The following is a 13040-nucleotide window of genomic DNA, read 5'->3' as shown; positions in this document are numbered from 1 at the left end:
CTCAAAGCAGTATTGGTCCACAAAACCGGTATTCAGTTTCTAGGGCCATCAGAATGCAAAATCATTCCCTAATGAGAATCCCATCTGACCTGTGTAAATTTGACTTTGCTGCTTCCAGATCTGAAAGCTTTAAACATAATTTTTATCATAAAACAACTAAATAACAACTAAATAAACAGTATGTTCTCATGTTTGAGTACAGTGTAATGTAATGAAACCAAATTTGCTCAATAAACTCTGTATGCAAAATAACAGCAAGATAATTCTACACGTATTGGACAAAGAAGACAAACAGGTTTTAAAGAGGTGTAAAAGATGATATTCACATGAAGTTAAAATGCTAAACCCCAAAAAGATGGAGGGGTCCATAATACCATCTATCAGCAACAGACAATGCCATTCTAATCACTTTACACCAGCAGTTTTTACAATAATTGTGGGACCAAGGGCCAAATGGTCGGATCACAATGTTGAGTATACCGTGGTCGGATCGAGGGCCGCATCAACAAACTGTTGTGGTCCTCGATCCAACAGGATTTTTAACCCTGCCCGATCGACATCTTAGCTTATATCTGCTCGCGTATGGTGACCTTTACAATTTTGATGATTTTGAAAAATGAAACTAAACTTCAATAGTAGAAAAACTGTCAAAAATAGATAATTGAAAGTAATTGAAAAAATATATATTTCTGGAAAACAATTGAACTGAAAAAGGTGTTGGAAAGTGAACAACCCCTTTAAAATGAACCCCTTTAAAATGAACTACACAAAAAGAACCTTGTACATGTTCAGAAAAGTTTTAGAAATAGTTAAGAGCAATTTACAGTAGATCCCCTTTTATGAATATTGTTTTCTGATATAAGGATTTTTAAGAGACGTTGCATATTTCCTGTGGATTTTCTAGTAAATGCCTGTGCAAAGTAAAAACTTTCTATCCACTAAGTGGATCTCTCCACTAAGTGCAAAAAAGAATGTAAATAAACCTCTCTGTTCTATAGAAAGTATTCATCCCTTCTATTACATAAGAAATAGCTGATTCTACTTATTGGACAGGAGGCCAAAGCTTTTCACACTTTGAGTTCTTTAACTCTCTTAATTGGCCTTCCCCTCCACAGTTTGAGTTCTTTAACTCTCTTAATTGGCCTTCCCCTCCACACCTTAATGATAGTCCATAATGAATACTGTAACTAGGTTCATACACCTCAGCAACTGCTCTTCCTCTGCCATGCTGCTCTGCAATGGCTTCTACTACCTTTCTGGATAAAATACAATCTAATGACCCAGACATTCATAGCATTTCATACTTCTGCCCCACACTACATCTCTGAATTCAGCTCCAGAAACGTACCCAACCATTTACTACGCTCCTCTACTGACCTGCTCCTCAACTCTTCTCTCATTATCTCCTCACACAGTCATCTTCAAGACTTTGCAAGGGCCCCCCTTCTCTGGAATTTGCACCCACTGTCTGTCTGACTTTCTTAGAGACTCTCTGTCTTCAAAAGATCTCTTAAAAGCAGTGTTACTCCTTTATTGTACGTCACTGGGGAATATGTGGTGTTTTATAAATACATGTTAATAATGATTTTCTCTCTCCCAATGCCTTGTAGCTCTAAGGGTGAATGTGAAACAGCTGCAGATGAAGCACCATATAGATGCACCCTTATCATCTGTTTGCTTGCCCAGTGTGATTCTCTATAATAAGTAGAACCAAATGCTGTCAGTTTTGCAGTAGTTCAAGAATTGTTTTCAAGCTAAATAATTTTTTTATCACTAATAGGAAAAATGCACCTCCAAAAATGTATTTTTTATATTTTTATTGCACAGGTCTGGAAATAACTGGTGGTGGGTTCCTGTCGTGGGGCCCATGGTTGGAGCAGCCATTGGTGCCTTCATTTATGTACTCTGTATAGAAGCTCATTACAGCAATGACATGGAAGATACCCATAACAGCCTGGAAGCAGATCACTGTGAAAAACAGGAACTTACCAACATGGCTTGATGTGCCCACTTGGACTAATTGAACCCTATGTTTGGACTGGGAATCAAATACTGAATTGTGGTGTTATCACAACCACCTGCCAAAATAATCTAATCTAAGGAATACAACATTTTACTGTGATGAAGCACACGTAACAGCCACTATATTACCGGCTCAATTTGAAAAGGAAAATGTGCGCTTTTTTAATGGCTTGTATTTTATATTTTATTCTTAGCCATTATTCCCGCAGATAAAAGTACTGGGGCATAATCATATGACCTCTTAATTGCTGGGACATAAATCCCATGTGTTAATGAAGCACTAATGGACCATACACTGGGTCATGAAGGTGTATGCAGGTGATTGGTCTTGTTATGCATCAATGCGTAATAGGTGTGATCAATCATCAGTACCATTAAAATATGCTACCTGGTAAAATGATTTTACTGTCAGGGGCCAACAGTTTTACGTCTATCAGATATTGTTCCCCATCTAAAAGGAAATGTTTTTTACATTGCCATTAATTATGCTGCTAGAGGGGGCAAACTATGAAGCAATAAACCCACTGTTCTTTGGATTACTAGGAGCTGCCAAGCCATTGAATGGCCCAACCCTAATTAGCTATATTTGATGCAAAGAATCTCTCTTCGATGAAAAGTTTACAAATGTACTTCTCTGCTTTCTATATAGCGCTAGCAAGTTAGTGAATGCTGTGCTTTACACTGATATATAACAAACACAGGGTCTTAGAATAATGTAACAAGAAGGGTTACAGAATATGAACTGGATCAAATTGCCCTCCTCAAAGAGCTTACAATCTAAATACTTTGACCGTCGTGCCCCTTTGATTATTCCTCTGGCATTTTCATGTCTTAGAGGTGAGTAATATTTAGAAGCCCACTTTATACAACTCTTAGCCCCTTAAAAACAGCCCCACCCCTCAAAAAGTGTTATTAAAACAATAAAACAAAGGACTAGGGAGCACTTACTTAAACATAACGCATTACGGCCATCTTCAGATTGAATGTACAAGTAGTCTGAGGACATGGGTGAAGAGATGAGCAGGTCTATTGTGGCAGTATAAAAATGGGTGAAGTAAGTGTCAGAAAAGAGTAAAGATAGATCTTTTGGGCAGAAATAGAATTTAGTTGGACTTTGGTCTAGTGTAGAGTCTTTCATTCATATACAGCCTAAGACTGCACATTCTAATGTAATAACCAATGAATTGTAATTGTCATTTAATGTGATAGTATGATAGTATTGTGCTTAGGCTAGTCTCACATAGGGAGGTTTCTAGAAATATAAAAGAAGAAACAACCCAGGCACTCTTTCCTTCTGCATTGACAGGCATGAGCAGCCCATCCACTCTTTCCATCTGCATTGACAGGCATGGTTTTGGCCTGGGTGCAAACACCCACATGTATGCATTTTTGTATCAAAATGTGTTCTGTGTGTCTGCACCCAGGCTGAAGCCATGCATGTCAATTGAGACAGAGGACGATCATAGGAGAGTGGAACGGCTGCTTCTCAGCCTGCGGATAGACAGCCACTGACCTTAGGGAACATAGAACAGTTTTCATTGGTTTTGTTACCACTAGATCTCCGTTCTAGCAACAATGTACCAGAAAAATAATAAATACCAAGAAAAAGTAAAAATATTTTTGTGTCTGTCTTTTGTAAAGGCACAGCTCATTATATGAATGAGTGAAAAGCTGCAAGCATCCTGGTGCGCTGGTTTTGGTAAAACTGCAGGGCCTGTTTTTCCATTTTGGTTGAGGTATTTATTATCCTTACTATGTATAAAATTGTGCTCATACTACTTTTGAGAATTCCTTTTTACAACATTCCACAACATTCCACAACATTCCACAGTGAGCTAAAACAAATGAAGGAGGGGCATCCATAAGGATTAGGGGATGGAAACATGGACTGTAATGTCAGATCCTCTGGCCAATTAAATTGTCCTGAGACAATAATGTTTTTGTTTTGTGTGTGAGATGGTGGTTGCAGCTTCATACCTGTGTGGATTGTACTTGCTGAGGTCCCTAATTGGATCTCTGCAGCCTGTATGTACAAGCAAAAGAAGAAGAATCAGAATCCTGGTACAGGGGGGCAGTATGATGTTCTTCCAAATGACATAATCCCGTTTTGTTGTTATCGAAGAGTAAATGGAGAAACACAGGAACAATAACAATAAAGAAGATTTCTTTCATTGTTGTTTTTATCTATAATAGGATAAAGACTATTATTTGATATGAGGGACTGACCATCTCAAACATTTCCATCTGTAATTGTATTAGAGGGTTGAGAGTGTTAATAGTAATTGTACTGGAGGGTTAGAGTGTAGCATTGATTTCCTCAGATCATAAACGGGTCTTTATGTGTTTTCTTGTAATGCCTTTATGGCTATTTAGAGCTCCCTGAGGGATTTATTGAGGGCACATTATGGGGCTTTATGTTACACATTCATATATTACTTTAACACAGTGGTTCCCTAGCTGTGGGGGGATCAAAGCAGTGAAAAAGGGGGCCCAGCCTTATTACCAGTAAGGGTGCAATTTGAGAGAGAATGCTCATTTACTCACTGGCTATCAGTGCAATTATAGATAGATACTCGTTATATATAATAAAGTCTAATGACCATAGTTTCCTATATCCATAACATAAACCTTTTCAGCACCGCAATACAAAAATTGAGTTAACGCTTTCTAAGAGAGTCCTTTGCAGATTGAACGGAGGAAACAAATAGACTGACCACGAAACAGTATCATGTGAATAACGTTTGTGTCACTCACATTCTTCCTAGTCCCTCTAACATATTTCAGCTGCAATCTAGATGCAGGGTGGGTTGTATGATTCATTCATTTCTACTGAAGCAAAAGCTGAGAAACAGGGAAGTGAGTAATAGTCTATGGGCCCACACTGTTAAAGTTAGTGATGGGAAACTGTATTATTGGCTGTTTGCTAAACAAAAATTCTGTGACATATAGTAACCTACCTACTTCTCCATTATCCAGAAAACCCCAGGACCCAAGCAGATTATTTATAGTACAGGGAACCCTCTTATTATGTCTGCAATAAGCAGGTGGTAAACTGATCCCCCTGGTCCGCCGATTACTTCTGTCTTATCCTAAATGATGTGCAAACTCGAGGGTGCAGTGGGGGGTTGATATGACATATGGCTCTTACCCTTACAGTATGCTGCAGTACAGGTATGGGACCTGTTATCCAGAATGCTTGGGTCTTGTGGTTTTCCAGATAAAGGATCTTTCCATACTATGTCCATAACATAAGGCTACTAAAAAATCATGTAAACATTTATTTCCCCAATAAGGATCATTTATATCTTATTTGGGATCAAGTACAAATTACTTTTGTATTATCACAGAGAAAAATGAAATAATTTTTTAAACATTTACATTATTTCATTTAAATTGAGTCTAACAGGTTTCCATATAACTGATCCCATACATTGTACCAAGTGCAAAGTATAAATGCTTTAAGCTGAATTCTAGGAATGCAAAGGGAGGCATGGGGCATGTTCTACCAAAACCATTGCACTTTGTACTTTGCCATCTATTGGTAAAGTGGCAGAAAATATAAGTTCACCAAAACTGCAAAAGGTGCTTTTTAGAGGAAAAGTTTAACTTAGATTATTGGGCCCACATTAATATATAAAATGTCTCACAGTGTCAAACAGGCCCAGACTGACAATCTGTTGATTCAGATGCCAGAGGGGCTTCTATAAGATGACATAGGCACGTTATTTTTGGCAACGTGGGGAGTAATTTGGGCCTCCGTGTACTTGAAATGCCAAGGTCTATTTCGAATCTCAGATGCAAATGCTTCAGTCCATAATATTTTCAGGAATTAAAGGTATTTTAATGCTAAAAGCTACTAGAATATTTAAAAATAGTTACATTGCAAATGCAATTAACTGTCAGCAGGGTATGAATGCAGAAAAATATTGAAAATCACACTGATGTGGTAAACGGCAACATAGATATGATATATGCTACAACAGCACCATCCTGTGGTATATAAAGATTTCTACTACTGTTCAAAGATATTCTATAGTCATCCTTTACAAATCAATAAACACCATAATATTCTACATTATAGGCAGGCAAAATATATTTTTATTTTATTTTAGCCCATCTTATTGCAAATATTTAAAGGTCCTCTATCAGTTTTGAACACATTTCCTCTTAAAGTTAATTTTGAATTATTATTTTTATCTGATCCTATCCTCAAAATAATTGCCATACAAATCCTCCGAAATATGCATTGGGATTTTTAATTATATTTTTTTATTGCAGCCTTTTATCATTGCATGATAGGAATTTTTCATTTCTTAAAGTGGTCTTTCACACTAAAACAGTTTTTTTTCACAGTGAATGTGGCAATAGTCAAAAAAAAAAAAAAAAGTTCCATGGCTGTAAAGTTACTTTTAAAGGAAAACTATACCCCTCAAACAATGTAGGTTTCTATAAAAAGAAATTACATAAAACAGCTCATATGTAAAACCATACTACATGTAAATAAACCATTTTCATAATAATATACAGGTATGGGACCTTATTGGAAGCAGAACCAGCCTATTGGGTTTATTTAATGTTTACATGATTTTATAATAGACTTAAGATATAAAGATCCAAATTACAGAAAGATCCGCTATCCAGAAAACCCCAGGTCTTGAGCATTCTTGTTAACAGGTCCCATGCCTGTATACAGAAACAACAAGGCAGCACATGATGTTTAGATGCTTTAGGGACACTGAGACTAAAGTCAAATCTGAATATTTTTTAATATGTTTTTCACAGTGGTATACACATATTACTGAATATATAATGTGACTTTCCATGGAGGTTTGGGAATTAATGGTACATGGTATAAGACAGATGAAAAGTGTGCTCCATCTCTATGCTAACATATAAAATTGTCACAAAAAAAAAACTCCTTAGATGACAAGTCTCGTGATATCTTTACTGGTCTGGCATTTACTTGGAATGTAATGGTTTGGTGATGACACTTGCTATTAGTGTCGGTGCCCCAAACTGGCACACACTTAAGAGATTCAGACAAAAAATGTATTCAGTGTATTAAAAAGGTGCTATACTGGATGTGACTCCTGTTCGGTCCCCCTAGCTATTGCCAATGTATCACATTGCTGTTGATAGTCAACATATCAGCTTGTGGTTAGCTGTTGTCTCTGGAAAAAGCAGTTACTATAAAAAAGTCCAAATTACAGAAAGATCCCATATCTGAAAAACCCCAGGTCCTGAGCATTCTGGATAACAGGTAACCTGCATAACTACCCTGCACTGTCGTAATGAGCATTTGTGATTGATTTTGTCACATGACTCACTTAACTTGTGTATTATAAGAAATAAATGCATACCTTACTTTAAAATATGAGAACTAAGCCTTCAGACCAGAAATAAATGAATACTATTGCATTATTAAAAATACAAATACACACTCAGGTGTTAAGAGTGCTTCATCTATAATAGTGTGGTAACTATGAAGTGACAAACATATTTTAGCAGCACTCCGATATAGTGAAAATTCAATTTATTTGTGAAACAGTTGAGGATTGTGTAGCACTACTTTGTGTGTTTGTAACTATGAAGTGAAACACCAAACACAGCACAGCACATCAAGTGCTCCTACTTACATGTTATGGAGGGACGTGAATGTGGAAGCCCATGAACCACCCACAACCCTTTACATTGTAGATATAAATGTACCAGTAGCCAATTAGCTGTTAGGCACAACTGTTTTTCAGATATAACTCCTGTACTCCAAAAACTTGCAATGACAGCACAAATTTGGAGCAAGGTAAACTGTGAAAACAAAGACAGTGTCATTTGAACCAGTTTGTTATACATAGCCCCTGTTCTTGAATGGGCCTTAATATTGTTTAGTATAGTGTACCACTGGGAGAAAGCTATATACTTTTAAAGGAGAATTGAAGCTTAACTAAAGAAGGAGGGTAGAAATGTGGCATATTATGTCTTGGCCTTCTGTACCAGCCCAAAACAACCACAGCCCTTTAGCAGGGAAGATCTTTGTCTCCAAAGATGCCCCAGTAGCTCCCCATCTTCTTTTCTGCTGATTTACTGCACATGCTCTGTGCTGCTGTCAAGTACTGAGCTTAGGGACCAATGCACAAAATATATGAATATATATAATATAAATGTCACAAAATAAGGCTAAGTCTGATAAATAATTATTTTTACATGTAAGCTCAGAAACCAGAACAATTAGTATCAGAATTTAAATATCATCTCTGAATCATCAGCTTATATGACAGGCAAACCTCATTTTCTGCTTGTTGACTTGCAAAAACCCATAAGTTTAGCATCTAAACAGCTGCTCAAAGCAGACGAGTATGTGTGTATCCCAGACACTTCTAACAAAATCCAAGATGGGAAACTCCTGTGACAACTTTAAAGGCCTGGATCATTACTAAATCAGTTGAATATATAAAATATGGCATTTCTAGTCATAATCATTTTTAGGGGTTATGTATATGTGTACATCCAACTTTGTGATGCTTGATTTTTCTATTTTATATGCCATCTTGAACCTCAGATCCAATTCCATACTTCATTTTAATGGAGGCAATTTGCACTATTACTGTGCATCCTTCATTAGATGTGCATTAGTTTATGGTCTTGAATTCGAGCTTTTTGGCTGATTCTCCAGTGTGTACATAATTCCCAGGTAAGAATACACTGTAACGGAAAGTTACTTTTAGAAGTGCCCACATTATATTTCATAATTTCCTCTTTGGGAATAGCTATGGCCTAATATGGAACAGAGACAGTATTATATGGGTTTAGTGTCATTCTTAATTTGTATCTCGCTATTGAAACAAATTAACCATATAACTGTTCATGTGAAGTCTTATAGTCTATGATGTAGAAAGTCTTTCTTAGGGCAACTGCTCACTTGAAGGCCATTACAAAGTTGACTGTGCTGCCATGGCGAATGGCTAGTTAAATTGCCCTCTCCATATGCCTGTTATGTAAGGAATCTCAAACCCAGAACAAACCAAGGTCCTGGCATCAACCTACACTACTCCTTTGCTTTGGGACGAGTCCTCTGCTACTTGGATGCCTCCAGGTCTTATAGTGAGAGGACCAAGAGGAGTGTTCTGTGCAGACATAGAAACCAAAAATGTGCAGGAAGAACGCAGAACAAGCGTGGTCTGCAGTACAAATTTGGGAGACAAGAGCGTGGTCAATGTCGCAGGCTGGGTTAAAAGCAACTGTATCGTGGTACAGAACAGAATCCGAGAGAATGGTCAGTAAACAGGCAAAGGTCAGGATAGTCATTCTGCCTTTTGGTTCTGCTATCCAATTTCTTAAAAAATAGTACTAATTACATCACAAAACACATCTCAAATGATTTCATAGATTGTAACTAAGCATAGAGTTATATCTGAAGATTAATGTAATGATTATCTATCATGATGAAATTGTTTAGAACAGCTGTATTTGCTGAAGAGTGCACAACACTGTCTTTTACGATAATTTCTTATTGGAATTACTTTTTTATTTAATTTCATTCTGCTTTTTCATCCCTAGTCCTATTCTAGGATGCAGTGAAGCCTCCAACTGTGCAGAGCATGGGAAAGAAATCTCAAGTGGATGCTGTGGAGACATGAAGAAATGTATTTTTGAACACCTTTGTTTAAAATTAATATATTTATAGGGGAAATACATGTCACAAACTAGTTCAGTATTCTATTAAGGTCCTTGGGGGAGGGCCTAGTCAATTTAGACCTCAATAGTTGTACTCCAACATAAATAATATTGATAATTTTGATTCAGGGATATCTAGGTTTATACATTTCTAAACTGACAGTTTATGTAAGCAGACATTTTATCCAACTGGAAAGTTGGTCTAATTTCCATTCCTACAGTCTCCTTCTAGATGTAAGACCCTTTATACTTTTATTGATGGGGCAACCCTATAATTAACAGATTATTTTTAGTGTCAATATTATACATTCTCTCATGAACTAGTGTTATTGATCATTACTATGGGTACATTAGTTATATACCCTTTTCCTTATTATGTATCAGCTAACAGTCACTATCATCTACTGGAAAATTGTGGCTATACTGGGTGGTTTACTGGAAATAGGTACCTTCATAACTTGTAATTGAGACAATATACTACGGGAAAAAATAATCATGTGTTTAGCCAACAACAGTGACTTTCAGAACATGCATGTGAAAATGGAATTTTAAAGGGATTGTTCACATTTGAGTAAATGTTTATTATGATGCAAAGAGTAATATCCTGAGAAAATTTGCAATTGGTTTTCATTTTTTATTTTTTGTGGTTTTTGAGTTATTTAGCTTTTTATTCAGCAGCTCTCCAGCTTGCAATTTCAGCCATCTAGTTACTAGGGTCCAAAATACCCTAGCAACTAGTCATTGATGTAAATACAAGACTAAGAATAGGAGAGGGCCTGAATAGAAAGACGAGTAACAAAAAGTATCAATAACAATAAAATCGTAGCAGTGTCGGACTGGGACACCAGGGGCCCACCAAAAACCCTTAGACCAGGGGCCCACCCAAACACCTTTAGACCAGGGGCCCACTCTAAGAATTATTTTCTTTCTTTCTTTCTTCCTTTCCTTAGTCAACCTCTGTTCTCCTATTCTCTTTTCTTTCCATACTATAACATATTATTCCATCTATTTATCCTCTTTATTCTCAAACAAAAAAGATTACTGAAAGATTAATTTAGAACTGGACAGTGGAAAGAGATGAAAAGCAAGCTTGAAAGTCCAAGGTAGTATGAGGACTAGAATAGGGACTTGCATAAGTGTGTAGTGTCTGTTAGAAAGAAGCACAGTCTTTCACAAAGAACACTCATTAGCTGCAGGGCAAAGTTATGCAAAGAACGAGAGAAAATAGAATGCAAAGCCACATTTTGATGCTAATGTGATTATGCTTTTTTGGGTTATCTACATCCAGAGTGAAAATAAACATTCTATATCTAATTTGTAGTTCTGGCATCATTCTAACAGCTGTGCATTAGGGGATTTGAAATGAATGCAGATACTGTGCAAAAGATGAAGTGGTTTGGCAATTCCTGCTTGAAACACCACAGGCCTGTTTAGCAATACAGCGGCAGAGGCAAAACTCCTCTAAAATGTTTTGATTACTTAAATAAAGATAAACTGACGGTATGTTGAGTTAAACAGCCGAGGATTATGCTTTGAAGGTCAGGAAGTGAATTGATTATGAATAAACATAATTTCTTTGGGAAATCATTTGGATTTTGTTATAATAGCACTAAAGAATGGAAATGTAAGTAAATGGATTTCTGCTTTTCTCATACTTTCCATAGAAAAATAAAAATGTAGGACTGCAACGATTTGGCCTCGGATACTTACTGGTATTAAAGCAGGTTTATGGCCAATTATAAAAGTATTTTGGCTTTCCTTCTCAAATCATATTTATTAATAAAGCTGGATTATTGTGGAAAGTTGTGAAATATAGAGCGATCCAGCTTTTAAATTGAAATCACTTTATTTCTAAGATTTACATTTCTCCAGCCTATAAAATATTGGTTCAGCAGGCTTATTATTATTATATTATCCAGTTCAGGGAACTGTTATCATAACTTAAATCAGGGCTGTCCAGCTGGAGGCCTACTGGATGTGGCCCGTCAAGGGATTTTTATGGCCACCCAGTTAATCCATCCATTTACCAGAAAAGATGCCAGGTCTGACTGAAAGACAAGGCAGCCATAATGATGTGATTAAGAGTCCTACAGCTGCTTGATCTAATGTTGCCAACCCCTGATGCTACCATCTGTGCAGCCTTTTATGGCATAAATACACAACATTATTTATTCTTCAGGCACTTAGGTAATGCATACACATATTTGTACAGTACCCTCTACATAAAGCACACACAAACACACACACATATATAAGAAAACAATCAGAAACACGAATAGGATAAGGTATTCTGAAATCTATAAACCTTGTCTAAAATAGATAATTATGTCTGTAAATGCCTTAAATGACTGGCCAAGAGATGGTTATCAGAGACTTTCAAGAGGTCCTCTCAGGGTACCACCTTTGCTTTCTCTATTGCCTTAGTTGCTTAAGTGTATTTCAAGTGGATAGAATCAAAATTGTGCTCATATGTGCATTTAGTTTTGATTCATCTAATACACAATATGCCAGATTCAATACCAAGGGAAAACATTATTTTACATTTTATCATGTGCAAACTTTCAGGTGAGATTCCAATAGACTTCAATAGAGTTTTCATATCATAAACAGTGATATAAATTCTTCTTATTGAATTGCATCTGTCTGTATAGGGAGATCTGGAGTTGAATCAGGAGATAAGCTTCATCTGGCTTAATGTGTATGTAAAGCCCTGCACAACTTGCTGCTGCTATATAATAAATGATGATCATCATTATCATTTATTTATCTTTACCTATTTTGTATCCCATAAAACACTGAGCAATACTGTTTGGCATTTGAAGTAAATGCTTTCAGGATTTAACCATTGGCCTTGTCTAAGGTTATCTGCCTATTTTGTGGAATATGAAAAATTAGAGGCAGTTTAGATGTGATAAATGAGGAAATTGACATCACTATGTAGCTAATTCAAGCCTGATGTTTAGCTGTTATACTTGTCATATTTAAATATTTACACCCACTGCGGATAGTAGATAGTTTTTAATCCACTTAATTTATGCTAATATGCATTAAGGCATACCAGGGCCCACAGTGTAATTTCAATAGAAATGGTATGATTATGATCTATTTAAATGGAGTGACAGTGGGGCATGGTAAGCCTTGGTAGGCAAGTTTCAGGATAAAGTTTTCTCCAGGATAAAGTTTTCAGCTCTATATGACTTGGTAACCAAAAAGTGTATATAACTAGAACACCTACATTTAATTGACAAAACATTGGTTTTAAGGGAACCTGTCACCCTATGAAATAATTCCAAATCCTATTTTAAAATGTTAGTCAAACAAAATAAAAATTCACTTACACTATATAA

At 36.4% G+C, this 13040-nt stretch overlaps 1 protein-coding gene across 3 annotated transcripts in view; it reads left to right on the top strand.

Moving 5' to 3' along the window:
- The window catches only part of aqp9.L (aquaporin 9 L homeolog), a 31064-nt gene extending 27427 nt beyond the window's left edge, over positions 1–3637 (top strand). For all 3 annotated transcript variants that reach the window (XM_018253028.2, XM_041586764.1, XM_018253027.2), the window contains exon 6: positions 1828–3637. In XM_018253028.2, the coding sequence (XP_018108517.1) occupies positions 1828–2002 (175 nt within the window). In that variant the 3' untranslated portion in view covers positions 2003–3637. The remainder of the gene's footprint in view (positions 1–1827) is intronic.
- The last annotated feature ends 9403 nt before the right edge of the window (positions 3638–13040 follow it).

The sequence above is a fragment of the Xenopus laevis genome, chromosome 3L (assembly GCF_017654675.1).
Source record: "Xenopus laevis strain J_2021 chromosome 3L, Xenopus_laevis_v10.1, whole genome shotgun sequence".
In the NCBI taxonomy this organism is placed as follows: Eukaryota; Metazoa; Chordata; class Amphibia; order Anura; family Pipidae; genus Xenopus; species Xenopus laevis.
The sequence above is the reverse complement of the archived record's forward strand: the minus strand, read 5'-3'. Positions and strand labels throughout refer to the sequence as shown.